This window comes from Eleutherodactylus coqui, chromosome 10 (assembly GCF_035609145.1).
Source record: "Eleutherodactylus coqui strain aEleCoq1 chromosome 10, aEleCoq1.hap1, whole genome shotgun sequence".
Taxonomy (NCBI): domain Eukaryota; kingdom Metazoa; phylum Chordata; class Amphibia; order Anura; family Eleutherodactylidae; genus Eleutherodactylus; species Eleutherodactylus coqui.
In genome coordinates this window covers 16,040,349-16,062,014 of record NC_089846.1, presented here as the reverse complement: position 1 = coordinate 16,062,014, position 21,666 = coordinate 16,040,349, and the positions used below count along the sequence as shown (strand labels likewise).

The following is a 21,666-nucleotide window of genomic DNA, read 5'->3' as shown; positions in this document are numbered from 1 at the left end:
CAGCTAATGCTGTGCTGATACATTATGGGATTGATTGAAAGTGAAAATAAAAATTCTCAAGATGGTGCCTGATAAGCATCAGACAGGCTTCAATACAGACCTCCAGAGTGTGACAGGCAATTGGGTGAGGGGGCAAGGCTGAAAAAAAATCTGTTTTTGCCGGAGTGGCCCTTTAAAGGGCAGACACAAAAATCTACATAAAATAACGAATAACTTTGCAAATACTTTATTCACAAGTGACGTCTTCTATTCTAGTCACATCCAAAGCTGCATTCAAAACTCGGTTGTACGTCCATCTGCCAGTGCTGAGGTAATGCACATGGCCCTAACAGATAGTGAGATACTGTGCTGCACTGCATGCTGGGAGAGGACATAATCCATTATGGTGACCTCTCTCCCTTGCAGTCACTGCATTCTGTGCCCCCCTGTAGTTACACCCCTGCAGCAGACTGCAGTACATGCAATGATGCAAACACTATATCTCGTATGGAGCCTGACGGCTGAGCTCAGTGCCGACACCGAAGCAGCAGGAGGCGACATAAAAGCATTAATAGTTATATTTAACATTATATGTGCATATCTCCACCCGAGATTTACTGTAATTCCTCAACATACAGGTTCAAAGAATGACATTTTGGAGGTAATAGCGCCATCTAGTGTGTCACTGTGTGTACTTTTTTGCACTTTCAAGTTTTCAACTTGCTGTCAGTGAATGGAAAATAATAAATACACCATATATATTCCCAGGAGTCAACAGAAATTTATTTATTTTTGCATAATGATCATACAATGTAAGAGTGGCCACTGTAGTGGCATTTTTGTGCCACTAGGGGGCTAAACTATAGAAAAGTGGTCAGTTGAGAAAGGACATTCCCTGCATTTGGTTGTCTAATGAGGTAATAAGCAGCCAGCTGGGAGAGCACCTTCAAAGGGTATTCTGATCTTGGCAAGCTATTACCTATCTACTATAACTTGCTGATCGGTGGGGGTCCGACTGCTGGAACTACCAACTATCCAGGGGAATCACCCATGGCTGGTCTCGAAATTATGCCAGTGATGTCACTACAATGTAACCCCCAGAGATAGCCGAGTTTAAGAGTTTGTCAATCTCTGGTGGTCCCATTGAAGTGAATGGTGCGTTGGTGCACATGCAAGGCCACCACTGTCAATATCCAGGGATGCGCAGGGGCAATATGTTTGAATTGGTAAGGGTCCCAGCGGTGGATTACCCACAAATCGGCAAATTATCCCCTATTCTGTGGATAGGGGATAACTTGCCAAGATTGGAATACCACTTTAAGTAGGGAGGCCTGTACCCTCATCAGGTAGGCATTCTGAATGTGTTAGAAAGTGTCAAGTCAGGCCTAGAGTGTGCAGAATAAGTCTGGCTGAAGACATGTTTAAAAAGAGCATCTTCTTTGTGAATTCCTTCATTTACCAACCATCTTATTGAGAGAGACGGTGATCTTAACAAGTTGACATATCTTAGGTTGTCACAAATGGTGGAGGATGCGGGCACAAAATGACACACAAAGTCTGCTGTGTTGCAATGGAAAGGACCATAGGCTAAATTGCAAAAGCCAGTGGTGGTTAGGATGATGTGATGCAGTAGGAGTGACCTGAGATGTCATTGTACCCCCAATGTGCTATCTCTTACCCTGGAGGTTCAATAGAAGCAACAAGATCTATGGCCTTTGTCAATCTTACCAGAGAGATGGTGATCCCAGCGAGCGGACATCACAAGGGTCACAATATGTAATATGCTGCTCTAACCAAAACAGTAAAAGTTACCAAAAACGTATTTGATTTAAAGCGACAGCTAGAATATGCCACCATGCACTGAGATCCCATCAATCCTTAGAATGAAGGGGCCGCACCAGTGTTATTGCCCTACATAGACAGACTTAAAACTCACGGGGAAATTTATAAAGGGCTTGATGCCAGAATTCTGGTGTAGAAAAGTTGCAAAAAATGTGCAACTTTTTGGCTTTCTGCGCCACCCTTACCCCTTTTGTAAGGAGTGGGTGGGGCTTGATAGGGCATGGTTTCTTGGGAGGGGGTGTAGCCACCCTGGACCAACACATTTAGGGCCTATTGTCACGGCGCATTACATGTGGGTTTTTCATGCACACAATATGCGCTGCCAAAAGCCCATTGCTTTCTCCTGGACCGCTCGCACCCGCGCTTTCTGTACGAGCCGGAGAAAAAAATGCTGCATGTCCTATTTTGATGCATTTACAATGCTGGACTCAGTAAACGGCCTCCTCAGTATTAGAGAGCATGTGAACCCTATATCAGAAAGCTGGAGCTCCGCTACTATGGCTGGCAACACCTGAAGCGAGAAGAGTAATATGGAGCAATGGCACCATCTAGTGCACAGACTTAATATGACACCTGCTCTGTCCTACGTAGGACTCTTTCACATGGGCAATGCGTTTCTATGCTGGCCGCATCACGGCCTAAAATCGCAAAAATGGGAAAAGGCCGCTAAAATTAGCATTTTCTCATCCATTCACATGGCCAGGGGCGGCGTATATATGCCTCAGCCCGGAATTTCCTCAGTCGGCATAAATCCTCAGAATCACTTCATGTCACCTGTCATGTTTTAGCAGCGCTGGCCGCTGCTAGACTCCCTCCCCCTCCCTTTTTGTTTGGCTCCCATAGGAGTCTATGGGAGCCGCAATGTATATCAGCCGAAAGATAGGGTATAAATTTGGTCGCTGAATTGAATCCAACGCTTCAGATGGGCGGGATTTTATTATCATGTTTCAATTAGCCACGTAAAAAAACTAATAGTTTCTGTGTCCAGTTCCTCACATGTTCTGGATTATCCAGGTTCTCCAGAGAACGCTCCAAACCTATAGGATAAACTATCTCCACAGTGAGTGCAGCAGAGATCAGGCAATTCGTCCATTGGGTTCTGTTTTGGTCAGCATACGATGCCACTCTCAAGGTAAGGGTCACCCAGTACATGGATGACCTTCACACGATGCCTTGGAGATCCTTTGACCACAAATGTCTCTGGGACCTGTCCCGTCTTATGCATAAGTTCCAGTAGTTCATGAGCTATGATGGAAGACTCTCTCTGCATGGTCACCTCCCTGTGTTGAGACAGAGTTATCTCCATAAGATGGACATTACCGTTCAGGGGCCTTAGAATTGTGCAGTAGGGAATGTGTCCCTTTCTCTTAGTCGTGACGGAGACAGAGAAGACCTCTAAAGCTCTTGCATTACTGATATTCTTTAAGTCTTGGAGGGTCTTGACTTCCATGACCTGTTGGGTAACAGGTTCACCTTGGCCCTGCTTTAGTAGAAGAGCAAATAGGTTCTTGGAGAAGCACACAAGGGTCTGAGTAGCATGTTCCTTGGCCACAGCCAACACTGTGATGGTCTCCTCTCGGTCCTTGGCTAGTGTCTCTATGATCAGTTGGGTAGATGGAGGCTGGATGTAGAGGAGAGGATGGAAATGGACCTCTTTTCTGGAAATATTATCCAACTTTCTGAATGAGACAAAGACCATACCAGGTTGGGACAACATAGGAAGGACAGAGATAAAGATAAGTAGCAGGGCCACCGCCAGACTGACGGAAGGAAAGAAGTCCGAGGCTTCAGGAATCAATGCTCTTGATGGAGAAGAGTCTGGACATCCCTCTTGGTCCACCACTTGAGGAACCTTCTCAGAATCTGCATTCTGGACACACTGATGGTTGTTAGCCATCCTGCCTGCATCTGAGGAGACAAAATGGTGGAGGTCATTAAACTATGCCAATTCTTAAAAGGAGAACGAAGTGGACAGTATGATTGGCTACTATAGTCATTTTCACATAAAGCAGGTGTCAGTAAAAGGTCCCTGGAAATATAAGTATCTGAGCAAAAAGGATGGCGTTTGTTCTTAGGTTTCTATAGTTTTGGGGCTGTTCCTATGCTGGACATGGGCAAGGCTTAAAATGTGCCAGGATTTGTAGTTCAGATGTTGGCAAGTATATTTTACCACAAGGGAATATATGACAGCATAAATAGCCAGACTCATCACTCCACGAACTTTGTGAACAAGGAAATTTTTGGCTCCTTGTTTTTCAATCACCCTCCCTTTGTTTTGCACACCTCTACATAATCCATAGTGCCTCAGATAGTAATCATGCCCCACAATATAGGTGCTGCTCTTAGTGCCCTCCACACAGTGTGCCCTTTTCTACCCCATAAGTAATAAGGCTGCTTCTCTTCTGCCCCCATAATTAATAATGCCCCTTTTCTGCCCCATGAGTAATATTGCCCTCTTTTTGCCCCCATAGTTTATAATTCCTCCTTTTCTACCCCATAATTAATTGTGCCATCTTTTGTGCACCCATAAAAGTAATTATTTACTGTCCGCCATAAATATTAATGCCCCTTTACTAGCCTCCATAAAAGTGATAATGCCCCTTTACTGGCCCCATCACAGTAATAGTGCCCCTTTTTGTCCTAGTTTTTTTAAAAAAAAAAAAACTTATCTGTTGCCCACCTCCCCAGCCACTTCCTACTTCTGGGCAGCACTGGCATGTGCTGGGGGGTGCATAAGACTGGTTCTGGTCAATCCATGGTGTAAGACTCTGCATCCAGGGATTGTCCAGCGTCGATCACGTGTATCAGCGCTTACATGTAAGAACACACAGTCCAGAGCAGCTTGGAAAGTGCTCAACAGGCGGGTATATGGGAGCGGGCAGCCAGGGGCCCCCTGAACTTTGGATATCGCGGGGACGGACCCAGTGCTCCAATCATAGTCCGGCCTGCATACTGTACTATGTCTGTGTTGTATTTGGGGGGTTTTTCAGCCATTTTGTTGGTTTGAACCTCAACCCAAGAACCTACCACCAATACAGTAGATGTATAGATCCCATAAATAATTGGGATTGTAAGCTCCGTGGGTGCAGGACGCCGTAAATGTACCAACGCTGAAAAAAAGTTCATAATGATAAGAATCTAAGAAGAAGAACAACTTTAATCCAAGGCCTCGTTACCAGATGGAGACAAGATCCAGCGCAGAACTGCAGAATGTCCGTAATAAAAAGCATCACCTATGGAAGCTTTAATAGCCGCTATATTGCTTGTCACCCAATTTTCACAGCAATGCACACACACACACATATATATAACCGGGCAGACATGTTACAGATTTTGGATGTGGACCCACTGGGCTAACCAACCAGCCTGGCTTTTGGACCGGACGGGGTGACTGGCAGCTGACCACAGCAGTAGGAGTACCTACAGAGGGGTATCTGGCCCCGAAGGTAAGCAGGGAGAAAGAAGGGGCTCTGCCTACAAGCAGGGTAATCGCCCCAATAAGGGCAGCCCTCGCTGCAACCTTAGTACTGACTAGCCCTGACAGAAAACAGGGATGAAGTACTGAAACACAGAACCGAAGACACTGCATAGAACTAACTTACTACAGAGACGAAAATGAAGCACAGACAGAAAGGAAAGGGAGTCTATTTGTCCCTTTGCCTTCTGCTCCATTAAGGATGTTAATGGAATAGCGACTGCTTCTCTCTGATCCTGGGATTGCAATAGAGACACAGACACCATTGTATGACAGGATGTCACCGCGGACTGGAATGGGGAACGACTTGTTTGTCTGGTTACAATGTCAGTAACAGCGTGTAGGTCTACATTCCAGACGGCCCCCGGGGTATCGCCCGCCCAATACTACTCCCTACAAATATAGTGCTCACATCTTACCAGAACTCCTGTAGGCATAAAACGGGGAAACAAACTTTTTGTGTTCTAGAACGGCACCATAATAAGTCCTGTTCTAGTTAAACGTCTTGGCCGGCCCTCTCGGACCCCCTAGTAAGTCTTGACTGAACTTGTCTGTACTATTGGCCACATGAACCATGGACCCTGTAATATGCGCAGAAGGGGTTGAAATGAACCACCTGCAATACTGAACCGCAAGCCTATGGTCTGTCTGAAGCGGACGTTGTGACTCTGAACTAGTCCCTCGCGCTGGGCTTCGGCACTTCTGTAGGCTTCCATGTCCTCCAGAACACCGACAGAGCAGTTCTTCCTGGTAGCAGGGCTTGAATACCCCGCCTCCAGCAAGCTAATGCTCTGATTGGTTAAGCGAGTGCTACGAATAACATCAATGAATTACATCATTGAATGGCTGTGATTGGTTAATTGAGCGCCGGCTTTCATTGGCTGACACGGTGCTCGATTAACCAATCACAGCATTAGCTTGCTGGAAGCGAGGTATTCAAGCCCCGCTACCAGGAAGAACTGCTCTGCTGGCCTGCCGGAGGACATGGAAGCCTGCAGCAACGCCGTATCCCAGCTCAAGGGACCCGAACGTCAGCTGCTAGGTGAGTATTGTCTTTTTTACATGTAGTGTGGCTAGGGCTTATTTTTAGGGGAGGACTTATATTCAGGGTAGGGCTTATTATCGGGGGAAAAAAAGGTAACAGGTGGGCTCCTGCGATACACCGTTGTCTGGTCACAGGGGTGGATCCTGGAGCATGGGGCCGCAAGAGTTTTATTTAGTACAGTAAGTATGAAGTACGGCAGCCATATGCGCTCTTACATGACCGGATTTAAATTGCAGGTTCCACGATTGCTGTCTGCGCGGGTGATACGCCGGCATTGAAAGGCATGGTCTTTTGCCGATTCGCTCACACTTTCGGGTAGGAATTGTGGATTCCATGAGCGGATGTAACATCGCTCTATTTGAGCACAGATTCCGCTCGTACGGGCTCCGCTGATCTGTATGGATGTGTGTAATCCGCATTGCATACGCAGGGAATATTGCATATGAGCGGGGATCCGCTGGTGACTTTCTAGGAAACCAGATAGAAAAGTCAGGAGAGACAAAGAGAGAGACCATTCGCAATCCGTTTTCACGATCAGACGCAGGTCTGCGGATATCCGCAAGCAGAATCCGACCCATTTGTGTGTGCCCAGCCTTAGGTTGTACAGGGTACCAGCTACCAGCTTGTAGAGGAATGCAGGCTGGGGTTGTTCACCCTTTTTTGGTCCATCCAGTCAGATGATCTTCTTGTGACTGTGGAGCTACATGAATCATCCTCCTCCTGGCTCTGTCTCCTCCTCTCTGATATTCCGAGGCACAGTTGTCAGCCCATCAGCATCCATGCAATATAATTCCTACTATATTTATGTTATGTGCTTGGTTCTGTTATTCTATTTATGTACTGAGCTTGGTTCATGCTGAATTTATGTACTGAGGATGGTTCTGGTGCTGTATATATTTTATAAGCTTGGTTCTGGTGCTGTATTTAGGTTATTGTTTCTGCTGCTGTATTTATTTACGCAGCTTAGTTCTGATGCCATATACATGTTATAAGCTTGGTTCAGATGCCATATACATGTTATAAGCTTGGTTCTGATGCCATATACATGTTATAAGCTTGGTTCTGGTGCCATATTTATGTACTGAGCTTGGCTCTGATGCCATATGCATGTTATGAGCTTGGTTCTAGTACTGTATTTTGGTTATTGTTTCTACTGCTGTATTTATTTATGGAGCTTGGTTCTGATGCCATATACATGTTATAAGCTTGGTTCTGGTGCCATATTTATGTACTGAGCTTGGTTCTGATACCATATACATGTTATAAGCTTGGTTCTGGTGCCATATTTATGTATTGAGCTTGGTTCTGATGCCATATGCATGTTATGAGCTTGGTTCTGGGGCTGTATTTAGGTTATTGTTTATACTGCTGTATTTATTTACGGAGCTTGGTTCTGATGCCATATACATGTTATAAGCTTGGTTCTGGTGCCATATTTATGTACTGAGCTTGGTTCTGATGCCATATACATGTTATAAGCTTGGTTCTGGTGCCATATTTATGTACTGAGCTTGGTTCTGATGCCATATGCATGTTATGAGCTTGGTTCTGGTGCCATATTTATGTATTGAGCTTGGTCCTGATGCCATATGCATGTTATGAGCTTGGTTCTGGTGCCATATTTATGTACCGAGCTTGGTTCTGATGCCATATGCATGTTATGAGCTTGGTTCTGGTACAGTATTCACTAAGCTGTTCTGGTGTGCATATGCTGCTATCTTACAGCTTTCTGCACAAGCAGAATACAGGCAGACGAGGGCATAAAAAAAAATTCTGAACAGGGTAATGACTAACCTACGGCCAACAGTGGTGTGAGGTGTGGCTGTGGCTACAGAGGACTGACGGAGAGCTGCAGAATCTACCAACTGTGGTTATTAGAGTGGAGTTGGTCCATCCAGCGGACCTGGAGAGAGTCTGTACCATGGGCTTAGCAAAGCTTTGGGGGACACTGCTGTTGTGGGCAGCGGCTGTGAGATGTCCCGCCTAAGGTGCCCTCCCAAATTCAGTTAACATGTGTTGTTCCTGGAGCTTTTTGGTCCTTTTCATACTGCAACAGATAAGCTGCATTGCCTCTATGAGAAACTGTAACCAAAACGCTGTGTGCCCTCAATGAGAGACCGTTATTAATAATTGTCAAGCTCTGTGCCTAAGGGCTCCTGCACACTTGCGTTTTTCTTGCACGTTTTTTTCACGCGATTGTCAATGGGACTTTCTAATGTTAAAAACGCATCGCACAAAAATTGCGAAGCGCCAACTTGCGATACGTTTTTAACATTAGAAAGTCCCATTGACAATCGCGTGAAAAAAAACACACAAGTGTGCCGGAGCTCTAAGAGAGACTCTGTAATGTCCAAATTAATGGAGCCTATAACCACCAAGCCTTGTACTGCAACTATTAAGCTCAGCGCCCTCTGTTGGAGTAAAGATGCTGCAGCACCATTCTGAAGCGATTCCCCAGAATCAGAGTCAAGCCAAACACAGGACTGTCCCTGTGGCTCTCCAGCTGTTGTGAAACTACAACTCTGGCATGTCCTATTAGCCACAATGTACAATACCAATGTTTGCATTTGGCCATATTCTGGCAACTTTTGGTAAGCTTACTGTATAATGAACCTTAAATTTAGGAATTTACTTTTATAATGGTTTGAGGTCTGTTCTATCTGACCCAGTAAAAATCCCAGCAAAGTATGCACTTTGCTCCCGAGCTCCCTCTAGTGGTGACTGCAGGCAGCCAGAATTTTACCAGAAATGCAACAGTGGAGCACCCCTTTAAAAATCTTGCCCTACCCACAGCCTTTTGAGCCCTAGAAAAGTTTTCCGATTACTCATCTTGATCCAAGGAAGGTTTGACAGTTTGTGTCATTTCACCTTATTAACAACTCAGCCAAGTTAAACATGCTATCAGCCTGTGAATATTTGCACAGTGCTGCCCATACATGGTCACCTCTGGGCATCGGGCCAGGGCATAACATGCTACCTCTTTTAATTGATTCTGGATTAGTTGCGGTTAGCATTTAATATGGCTGCCAAGAAGGTTACATGATCGCTCTTCATTAGATTGTAATCATAGGAGATTAAAGGAAGACAGCAGCTTTCTTCCAGAAACAGCGCCCCTTTAGTCTATAGGTTGGGACTGATATTACAGCTTTTAAGGGCAGCTGCAATTCCAGACATTGCCTACAGACAAGAGGGCGCTGTTTCGGGAGGAAAGTAGCCATGCTGGAATATATTTACTTAGATCAGCGTTTTAGACACTGGTCTAAGTAAAGGGGGTGCGGCCGTGAAGTGCGCAAAATGTGTTAAAAAGGATTTCGGGGACTAAGATATTGATGACCGATTATAAGGATAGATCACCAATATCAAATTGCGGGGTCTAAGGCTGATACTGATGACCTACCCTGAGCATAGCTGATCATTATCTTAGGCCTCATGTCCACGGGCATAATTAAAATGCGGATCGCCCGTGCGGACGATCCACAGTTCAAGCCGCCCATAGGGAATCATTGGGCATCCGCACTTAATTAAATAGCTGCAGATCTGATGTTTTGTGATTTGCGGATCGCACGCACGGGAAAAAAAATACCGCAGCGTGCGCCATTTTACCGTGAATGATGTGCTCCATTCATCTCAATGGGAGCTTACGATCTGCGAATGCACTGTGGATTTGAGGGTTAAATTCAATTAGGAAGGTGGGGTAAAGGCTGGGAGATGGGATTGCATCCGGGCGTGAAATCCGCGATCTCCTGCAAGCAAAAATAAATCAAGTTTATTGTTGACCCGCAGTGCATCCGCTGCGGATATCCGCACGGGTCGTGGACATGAGGCCTATGTCTTGGAAAACCCCCTTAAAGGGGTTATCCAGTTGTATCTGATTGATGGTCTGTTCTCAGGGTAGGTTATCAACAGTCTGTTGCCTAGGACCGCCCTAATTAGCTGTTCTCTAGAAAAGTATGTTCATGGGCGGAGCCAATTTCTGCAGGAAGCAGACAGCTCCATTGTCACTGCAGTGGCCAGGCTTGGTACTGCAAGACAAGTTCCCATTAATTTCAGTGGAAATGTAGCCTGCAATACCAAGCTTTGCCACTGCAGTGAGAACGGAGCTGTCTGCTTCCTGCTGCAATCAGCTCAGTGCATGAACGTGCTCGCTTGGTGAACAACTGATTAGTAGAGGGAGCAACAGGTTTAAAGGGGTATTTGGTTTTTTTAGCATTTGTTTCTATTTTCTATCAATAGACAAAGGGAGGGGACCCAACAGTCAGCACAGGAGCCACTGGCCATGGTGCAGCGGTAATGCAGTGCAGTTCCCATTGAATTTATCAGCAGCTGCACCTGCAATACCAACTTGGGCCTCTGCACTAGCTCAGCGCTTTCTGCTTCTTGCAACGGCTACAGGAATCATCTGATGGTGGGGGATCCAAGCTGTCATCCCTTATGATGATAAACAGTCTAATACCCCCTTAATCATTTTTTTTTTGTTCCTGTGTGGAGGATCTCAGTTCTGGGGCTTGCTGTCAGTGAATGAATCACCAGGAGTTGCATCATAAGTGGATGTAGGGTTTCATAGGCTCCAGTCACTGATACAATCTGATTCAGTAATTGCTGTCTGAGCTGGCAAGCTGCCCTTTAATACCTTTGACCGAATTAATGCCAAGGCTTGGCTGGCAGGGATGGATTAGCAGCCAGGTTAATTACTGCACTAAATAGTGTTAATAAGTAGCAACACCGATAATCTCCTTGCAAAAGCTCATTCATTCCCAGCCTATCCAGTGCTGACCACAAATACTGACAAGTCTAGAGGGGATCTACACCTGAAAGGGCATATACTACTGGAGCAATAAGGGGCATGCGGTTCATTGCTACAATCAGTGAATACCACAGGGCCACAATTGCCATAGGGCCCAGGCACTGAACTGCTTACCGTGTAGTAATCCCATTATATATAGATGATATATGTGTGCAGGATGTTTTTCTGACTTGATGAATGCTATAATTACAGCTACCTCCAGACTCCACTAGGGGGAGCTCATTGCAGACAGATGTACAGGGTGATTCAAAAGTCAAGGCCAGCTGAAATATCTTGTGAATGAAAAGAGGTACAAGTAGAAAACTTTGTAGAACACTTAGATGGGGGGGGGACTTTTTGACACTGTGGTGGTGCCTGTCAGCCATCCTAATGCCAGCCATCTTGGATTCTGCCTAAGAAGCTTCACTGGAAAGGGATTCATGGGATACATGATTTAAGGGTAGAATTTCATCAGAAATTGATAGATACAGTCATTTTTTTCAATAGCTGCAACTATTTTCGAGTTATGGATGATTCTTAGCATGAAACATTGGTGTGAAGAAAGTGTTATAATTTCATTTTAGGAAATTCAGATCAGACCAGACCTACTCCTGAAAGACCTGTAACACGGCCACAGTGATCGTCTGATGCTGGATCTGGATTGAACACCTGATTGGGCCATTTTTCATCAATGGAAACCTAGAAGCAGGACAATAACTTCCCATGTTTGCTAAATGAAGATGGCACGTCCCACCGTCCTCCCAACACTGGTCCTTATCATGGTACTGCAGTGTGTGAACGGATTCATCGGATTCCACAACATTAGATTGGTTGCTGAAGGTCCACCCCCTTCAAGATCCGCAGACCTCACATCATTGGACCTTTATCTGTGTAGCCCCTTGAAGGCCATGTGGTATCATGACCACACCTATCAATGTCTGATGAAATGCTACCCTAAAATCATCTATCCCATGACCCCCTAAGTTTCTTAGGCTGAATCCAAGATGGTTGCCACTAAGATGGCCAAAAAGTTTTCCCCCACCCATCCAAGTGTTCTACAAAGTTTCCTACTTGTATTGCTTTCCGCTAACAAGATATTCTGGGTGGCCCAGACTTTTTAATCACACTGTATATAGCTCATTACTAGCTGTATAAATCCCTATGTAGCTAGCTCCCCCTGGTGGTGGCTGCAGGAAGATAGAAATATATGATCTATGGAGTGAGAAAACCAAAGCCTATGCAGATGTATTACGGATACGGATATTTCTGCGTGATCTTTATCTTTATGAATTGCCTACTTTCTGCAAGTGCTAAACTTTACCTCACTAGCTATAAAACCAACTCAACAGGTTTGTCTTCCCCCGTCTGTCACATATTCCTCTACTATGACCTGTAGTAACCCATAGAAGCCTGTAGACTTGTAGAGCGGAGACTGCAAAACCAACACTATGCAGTATAACCGTTGGGGCCCCCGGGGGTCTCGGACCCAGATATAGGGGGGCCAGATGTAGGATAAGAAGCCAGCAGTACTACAAGCGGCTGTTACGGATTTTGCATTGAGGCCCCAGAGCTTCCCGCTCTGGAGGTGTATAAGGGTGCGTTCACATGGCGGATGATTCTTGCAGACAAACCCACCATGCGTTCGCACTCTGCTGCGGATTTTGCAGCCAGTTTGCTACCTGACATTGTTTCCGCATGAAGACGCATCGATTAGGGAAATGTCCGTTTTTTTTCTCTTTGTGTATTTCAAATCCCCACCGGATTCCTATTGTCATCAGTGGGATGCGGAAAACACGCGGATGTCGGTGGGGAATCCATATCAGAACCCGCGTAAAGTTTATGTCATGTGACTGTAGAGGCGTTAGTTAGCAGGGCTTGTGGCGCAGGCTCTGGGTGCCAACTAACTGCGCTGGCCAGCGGACTTAAAAGTAGATACAGGTGAAGCCCTTAGGGTTTGTGATTTTCAAGTCTCTGTGCCATCCATATGCGCAGCTGACTGCACACATAAGGCACACTAAGGGCCCACTTACATGGGCGTAGGCGTTTTACGTGCACCCGCCGATGCCATAAAAGCGCCTGAACAGCAAAAGGCCCGGTGCATATATGCCAAGGCTGCAAAGCCATGGGGCCTGGGGAGATATTCCCCCTTCCCTCCTACTCGCTGGCTCACCTCCTTTCTCCTCCCTGCCGGATGTTTGCAATGAGAGGCGGCGGGATGGGGTGGAGCTAAGCTCCCGTTCCTTGTCCGCCTTCTCCCATTGCAAACAGCGGCAAGGGGCAGAGAGGAGAAGAGAAGGGGGAGGGAGTTTAGTAGTCACTCTGCTGAGTTCCCTTCCACCTCCCTTCTCCGGCAGCTAGCATAGGCTCCCATGGGAATCTATGCAGCTACCGCTGCCGGCGTGAGAGCGCCCGGTTGGGCGCTTTTACGCCACGGAAATACACCCCTGTGCACTGATGCCAATGCATCAGAGAGTAAGCGTATATCCGGCTGGGCGTGAAAACCCGGCTGATGTACGCCCATGTGAATAAGCCCTAGCCCATTGCTGTCAATGCGACTGCGCAGATCTTTTTTTTTTTTTAAACATGGATTGTAAAAAAAAGGAAGTTTCAGCATCTTCTATTGTGGTCCAAATTCTTGGACAGTTCAAGTTAATGGGTGCACCCCTCCCCCCACCCCCTCCCTAAAAAAAAGCAAAATAAACAACCGATTCATTGCTGGAAGTCGGCTTTCACATTTACTTGTCATTAAACCGACGGGAAGTAAAACTTCTAACAAGTTGTAAGTTTTGTCTTTTAACAACAGATTTACACGCCTGTTAGTAGTTAGCAGGCGGGGGGGGGGGGCATCCGGGCAAATGCCTTCTCAGATTAAGGCGAAATCAGACCCGGCGCTCCCCAGAGACTCTATACTCAACTGTCCAGATCAGCGGCGAGTGTCTCAGCCAGGGTGCCGGCAGTGCAGGGCATGACGCTACCATTACACCTGCGATGAGGTGGATCCGTCTGTGCGATTTTCCGCACAGAATAGAACATGCTGCGATTCTTCCCAGCGAGCGGAAAAAATCACAGTTGATTTCGGCTTGTGGAAGAATCCTTTAACATGGCCTGTCTATGGATGGACATTGCTGCGGAATTTGGGGCGAATTCTGCAGCGATAATCCGTCTATGGGCGTTGGGCCTTGGCTTAAAAAGGCCCTCAACACAGAGTCTGAATTCTGTCTAAAAAGAGGACTCTACCGCGGCGTCAAACTGTGCCGTTACATTTGTAAATTATTCTAAAAATGTAACTGCATGTGTTAAATCCACTGTCTATTCATACGGGCGTTCAATGTATTCACACGCGCGTTCAATGTATTCTCATACGGGCGTTCAATGTATTCTCACGGGCGTTCAATGTATTCACACGGGCGTTCAATGTATTCCCATACGGGCGTTCAATGCATTCTCATACGCGCGTTCAATGTATTCCCATACGGGCGTTCAATGTATTCCCATACGGGCGTTCAATGTATTCTCATACGGGCGTTCAATGTATTCGCATACGCGCGTTCAATGTATTCTCATACGGGCGTTCAATGTATTCTCATACGCGCGTTCAATGTATTCATACGCGCGTTCAATGTATTCATACGCGCGCTCAATGTATTCTCATACGGGCGTTCAATGTATTCTCATACGGGCGTTCAATGTATTCTCATACGGGCGTTCAATGTATTCTCATACGCGCGTTCAATGTATTCTCATACGCGCGTTCAATGTATTCTCATACGCGCGTTCAATGTATTCATACGGGCGTTCAATGTATTCTCATACGGGCGTTCAATGTATTCTCATACGGGCGTTCAATGTATTCTCATACGGGCGTTCAATGTATTCTCATACGGGCGTTCAATGTATTCTCATACGGGCGTTCAATGTATTCTCATACGGGCGTTCAATGTATTCTCATACGGGCGTTCAATGTATTCACACGGGCGTTCAATGTATTCACACGGGCGTTCAATGTATTCTCATACGGGCGTTCAATGTATTCTCATACGGGCGTTCAATGTATTCTCATACGGGCGTTCAATGTATTCTCATACGCGCGTTCAATGTATTCTCATATGCGCGTTCAATGTATTCACACGGGCGTTCAATGTATTCTCATAGGGGCGTTCAATGTATTCATATGCGCGTTCAATGTATTCTCATACGCGCGTTCAATGTATTCTCATACGCGCGTTCAATGTATTCATACGCGCGTTCAATGTATTCATACGCGCGTTCAATGTATTCACACGGGCGTTCAATGTATTCACACGGGCGTTCAATGTATTCACACGGGCGTTCAATGTATTCACACGGGCGTTCAATGTATTCACACGGGCGTTCAATGTATTCACACGGGCGTTCAATGTATTCACACGGGCGTTCAATGCATTCACACGGGCGTTCAATGCATTCACACGGGCGTTCAATGTATTCATACGCGCGTTCAGTGTATTCATACGCACGTTCAATGCATTCAAACGCGCGTTCAATGCATTCATACACGCGTTCAATGCATTCATACGCGCGTTCAATGCATTCATACGCGCGTTCAATGCATTCATACGCGCGTTCAATGCATTCATACGCGCGTTCAATGCATTCATACGCGCGTTCAATGCATTCATACGCGCGTTCAATGCATTCATACGCGCGTTCAATGCATTCATATGCGCGTTCAATGCATTCATACGCGCATTCAATGCATTCATACGGGCGTTCAATAAAGCTTTTAAAACTTTACATCAGGCTGCTGTGTGATCTCTATTCTAGGTACTTGTGAAACAAAAAGTTGGGGTGGATAGATCAGGACATGAAAATAACTTCATGACAAACACTATCACAGGGGTGGGGGCGTGGCCATTAAGCTATAAAAGGGGCGTGGCATCTGTCACTGCTAAAAGGGCGCGGTTGATGAGATGTGTAGACTCTATAGTATGTATAGGGTTTGACTCAAATGAATGCAAATAATGTGTAGTTGAAGTCATCATGCCCTCATTCATTCTGTGTATGAGGTGGGAACCAAAAGTGGGCCTTAAGGTAGATGGCACACTATGCTAAAAGAATTTTGGACCCCCACCCCATCATTAAAAAAACTGTGTCTATAGCACTGATAGACAGTCTGCCTGTTTTCTGCTTGTTTAGAAAGGAGCACAACAGAACAGCTCAGTGAATAAATACTGTACCAGAATCAAGATAACGTAAATACTGTACTAGAACCTAGAAAACAAATACTGTACCAGAACCTAGATGACAACATAAATACTGTACTAGAACCAAGATAAAAACATAATTACTATACTAGAACCAAGATAACATAAATACTGTACCAGAACCAAGATAACGTAAATACTGTACCAGAACCAAGATAACGTAAATACTGTACTAGAACCTAGATGGCATAAATACTGTACTAGAACCTAGATAACATAAATACTGTACTAGTACCTAGATGACAACATAAATACTGTACTAGAACCTAGAAAACCTAATTACTATACTAGAACCAAGATAAAAACATAATTACTATACTAGAACCAAGATAACATAAATACTGCACCAGAACCAAGATAACGTAAATACTGTACTAGAACCTAGATGACATAAATACTGTACCAGAACCAAGATAAAAATATAAATACTGTACCAGAACCAAGATAACGTAAATACTGTACTAGAACCTAGGAAAAAAATACTGTACCAGAATCTAGATGACAACATAAATATTGTACTAGAACCTAGATGACATAAATACTGTACCAGAACCAAGATAACATAAATACTGTACCAGTACCTAGATGACAACATAAATACTGTACTAGAACCTAGAAAACATAATTACTATACTAGAACCAAGATTAAAACATAATTACTATACTAGAACCAAGATAACATAAATACTGTACCAAAACCAAGATAACGTAAATACTGTACCAGAACCAAGATAACATAAATACTGTACCAGAGCTGAGTTCATTAAAACTATTGTTCTCATATCTTAACACAAGAAAACCCATTGTAAATCAATTCATAGTTTAAATAAACCACCCTAATAGCATGGCACATTGTAATATGACGTCCCGTTAGGAGCAAAGCTGAAGAAAAGTAGATCTGTAAATACAGTACCAAAGTCAAGCTTTTTACATAAATACAGCCCCAGAATCAAGCTTGGTACCTGGATACAATACCAGAACCAACCTCATAACATAAACACAGCACTAGAACCAACCTCAGTACATAGGTATGTAGGATGGTTATTTTGTTTCGTAATGTTTCATTATAGTAAGGTGACCAGATTTTCCCAGGGTCAAAGTGAGACAAAGGGGTGTGGTCAGGAGGCGGGCTTATGATGAATTATTTTTTCCCTCCGTCATTATAAAAAATACAGGGTTGTTTAAAAAAGACAAGAAGCAAATTCTGCAGCACTTCTGCACCCAAAAACAGTCAAAACCTGTACCATTGGTACAGACTGGAATTTCATACTATGTGGCACTCCCCCTCTAAAGTTTTCCTGCGGTCAGCGCTTTCCGGCTTCCGGTTCCCAGCGACTTGTACTGGCCTCCCCTACAGTACAGATTTTGACTGTTTTAGAAAATGCTGCCTAATTTGCCATGGAAAGTTTCACTGTGGACACTCAAAGGCATTTCTGCCACATTCAAACATACCCCAAGTCCATTTCAGGTATGCTGTCACGTGCAGAGTGGCCTCAGTAGTAATAGTGTTCCCTATATCAGCCCCAGTAGTGGCACCATTAGTAATAGTGAACCCTATATTGGTCCCAGTTGTAATAGTGACCCCCACAGTAACCCCAGTAGAAATAGTGTCCGCTATATTTGCCCCCAGTAGTAATAGTGATCCTTATATTGGCCCTAGTAGTAATAGTGTCCCCCACAGTGGCACCAGTAGTAATAGTGTCCCCTATATTAGCCCCAGTAGTAATAGTGTCCCCCACAGTAGCCACAGTAGTAATAGTGACCCCCCACAGTGGCCCCAGTAGTAATAGTGCTCTCCACAGTAGCCCCAGTAAAAAATAGTGTCCCTTATAGTAGCCCCAGTAGTAATAGTGACCCCAATACTGGCTCCAGTAGTAATAATGACTCATATATTAGCCACAGTAGTAATTGGGTCCCCTATATCAACCTCAGTAGTAACAGTGACCCCCACAGTAGCCCCAGTACTAATAGAACACGCCTGAAACCCATATGCTTACCTTCTCCTAGTCTTCAGAGCGCAGCTGCTCCTCTTCTCTGTGGGCGGAAGTGTGTGCACTCGCAGCAGTGCCTCCTCCCTTGTCCTCTCCTCCTGCGGAACCAAGGAGGAGAGGTCAGGGGAGAAAGATCCTGGGTGTACACACTGCTGTGAATGTGTCTATCCAGCAGCGGTGCCACTGAGTGATTACCAGCCGGGGAGCCACAGCAAACTGGTTGGTAATCACTTTAATGGTGAAGCCGCATCCCAACGAAAGCGGGACAAATGGCTGTCCCATTTGGGACCCTGGGGAAAGCTAGACACGGGGCCTCAAAGGGGAACTATCCGCCTAAATCCGTCTGGTCATCTTAATTATAATTAATTATAGTACCCCTGGGTTCTGTGGACGGACACCACACATGACGCCGCATAGACTGCCTGTAAAAACAACTACAACACTCAGTGAACCAATCACAGCCCTTCAATGCCTGTTAGGTAATGTATTGTTTTTTGCTTTTAGTAATGCAGCTAGGGCTTATTTTAGGACAAACAGTAGGACTTCCTAGTGCAAAATTTGCATTGAACGAAAACCGCTTTTGGGGAATGCGATGCAACACAATGGAAGCTTCCATAGGGAGACATGGGCTACAAAACATCGCAAATCGCATCTGTATAGAGCGTGCCGCAATGTTTTTCTCGTAATGTAGCAGCCTACAAAACATCACTAATGTGAAGGAATCCATAGGAAAGCCTGGGCTTCACATACATGCGATTTGTCACTCATGTAAAAATGGCCTAAGGCCTCATGTCCACTAGAAAAGTACAATCCACGCAGAATCTGCCGCAGATTTCCGCGGCAGATTCCGCGCGGATTTGCTTTAAATGGTATTATTTTGCATGCAGATATCCGCACACATTGCTATCAATGTGATAGCAATGTGGCCGATCCGCGGCAAAATGGAGCATGCCGCGTTTTTTCTCCCGCGCGTGAAAAACGCAATTCTTTTAAAATGCCATACGCGGGTGCAAAAATTAATTCAATGGACTGCGGATGGCCAATGATTCCCTATGGGCAAAATCCGCTGCGGAATCCGCAATTCCATTTACCCAGTGGATATGAGGCCTAAATGTAGACAACCCAAGTTATACTGAACCTTTCCCCATAAAGCTATATATCCGTCCGCTCGGCTCCTCCGGCTCTGGATCATCATGCCTGCAGTGTGGCGCGCTCCCTGTTGCAGCCAACAGATTTCCTTTAACAGAAGTGATGCCCAACAGCGAGCGCGCCACACCCTGAATAAAATTACCAGCTCACTGCATGTCTGTTATCACTGAACTGGTTTTATCTGACTTTCCATATTCTTCGAAGGATTATGATAATTTATGTAAGATTATAAAGCAGATTGGAGGAGGCTGCATCAGAAAAATGTAAAGGAGTTACAGTAGTTAAAAAAAAAAATCACCTATTTTTACTTATTTTCTTACTTCCCATAGGGATCTTAAACTTGCAATCATTTGATCGCCTATACCATATACTGCAGTACTTCAGTATTGCAGTATATGGTATTCTACAGTCATTCTTCGGGCAACAGGTCTGCCTCAATAGTCAGAAATACATGGCAGTATTGGGACCTTCAGAAGGCCATGACAGCTGAACGGCACCTTGTGATCTCCTCGCAAGGGGGGCGTTCGAAATACACAAATGCTGATTGGGGCATTTAAATGCTACTGTCAGAATTGTCAGCGTCATTTAAAGGGTTAACAGCTATGAATTCCGATTGCGGCCATAGTGGAGATTATGGTGGCTGTGTATGGGAGGAGGATCAGCTTCTGATCCTGCTCCATACAAACCCCGCGTACCCAGGATGTAAATGTATGTCCTGGGGTGTGAAGGGGTTAAAAAAGAAACAGAGAAGTCCTACAGGGACATTTCATACGAGACGGAATATTCTTCAGCACCAAAATCTGCACCGCTAATGGATGCCAGCGATTCCACATCAAAACTGTGACCGGAGATCCTTCCATCCGCAGCTGGTAGCCATTTAAATGTCCCGACTAGCCCCCTCCTCTTCAAAATGAGCTTGTCGGGTGCCGCTCAGCTGTCATGGCAGCCTGAGTCCTTCCGAAGACCCCCAGAGCTGCATTAATGTTTGCCTATTAAGATATATTAACAGGATGCCCGTCCAAATACAGAATGATCTAAATCATCAGGAGGGGAGTAAAAAAAGTAATTTTTAGTATTGCAAAAAAAATATTAAAAAAGTTAAGAAAACGGGGTTTTTGATGCAATGGCTAGGAAAAGGTGGCATAAAAAAATGGTATTGCTGCATCTGTAAAAGTCCAATTTATTAAAAGATCACATTATTAATCTGTTCAACACCACAATGATAAAATTGCCCATTTTTTTGTCATCCCGATCTCCAAAAACAGAAAAATGGAATAAAAAGTGATCAAAATGTGGTTTGTACCATAAAACAGTACCGATAAAAAAAACAGAGCCGCCATACACCTGCACCGATGGCAACATAAGTGTTATGGGATGGGGGGGTCAGAGGACGGCGACAGAAAGTAACTTTTTTAGAAGTTTTAGAAGGTACTTTATGTCTTGAGCAGCTCTACATAAATACTCTATAATTTGGTCTCGCCGTATTCACAGCGACCCGCAGAATAAAGAGAGCGGCAGCACACAAGTGTAATGACACAGCAAGACTCCCAAATCCATGGACTTACCCCAACGCTGCGAGAACGGTCTATGAAGCTCGACTCATGAAGCGATGAATGCTACGGCACTCCCTCGCAGGTAGGGCAGGTGAATGCATTACAGGTAACACACCCCCCCTCGCTCTCCAGGAGACCTAAAACACAACTCAGCTACCCTCCCCTCGCGCTGTCAGAAAATGCTACATGTGTGCATAGAGTCGTCCGACCTGTGTGTCAGTATGCAGAGCGTTACACACCTGTATACCGCACCTGTATACTGCGCTGCAGGTAACAGTACGCTGACAGTACACTGCCGGGTCTTAGCTGGAGATATTACTGTTGCTTGCAGAGCTTACAATCATACCTGAGGCTTCTACCGGTGATTGGCTGTCCTTATCTAGGTGTGCCCAGCTTGTGTAAGGGAGGCACCAGGCAAATATAGGCGACTGTCCCGGACAAGATAATCATTTTCCTCCATGTGGCAGCATCTTGTGGGCTACATGAATCAAACCCCTCCTGGCACTGGCTCCTCGCCTTGATATGGTTAGCCTATTAGCACCCTGCAACACAATATCTTAGTTCTGCTACTGTGTTTATGTTATGGACTTGCTTCTTGTGTTATAT

The 21,666-nt window shown here is 45.1% G+C and overlaps 1 protein-coding gene across 2 annotated transcripts; it reads right to left on the bottom strand.

Moving 5' to 3' along the window:
- Nucleotides 1-740: 740 nt before the first annotated feature.
- Nucleotides 741-21,223, bottom strand: LOC136580112 (uncharacterized). 2 transcript variants are annotated; one of them, XM_066580381.1, is made up of 2 exons: nt 21,073-21,223; nt 741-3,729 (listed from the first exon to the last, which is right to left on the bottom strand). In XM_066580381.1, the coding sequence occupies exon 2, from the start codon at nt 3,716-3,718 to the stop codon at nt 2,930-2,932; it is 789 nt and encodes a 262-aa protein (XP_066436478.1). In that variant the 5' UTR covers nt 3,719-3,729; nt 21,073-21,223; the 3' UTR covers nt 741-2,929. The 2 variants fall into 2 exon arrangements, with proteins under 2 accessions (XP_066436478.1, XP_066436479.1); XM_066580382.1 differs by lacking the exon at nt 21,073-21,223 and adding an exon at nt 18,365-18,388.
- Nucleotides 21,224-21,666: the final 443 nt, after the last annotated feature.

Excerpts from the sequence above, each read along its gene's own strand:
- LOC136580112 (XM_066580381.1), bottom strand. The coding sequence starts at position 3,718 with ATGGCTAACAACCATCAGTGTGTCCAGAATGCAGATTCTGAGAAGGTT.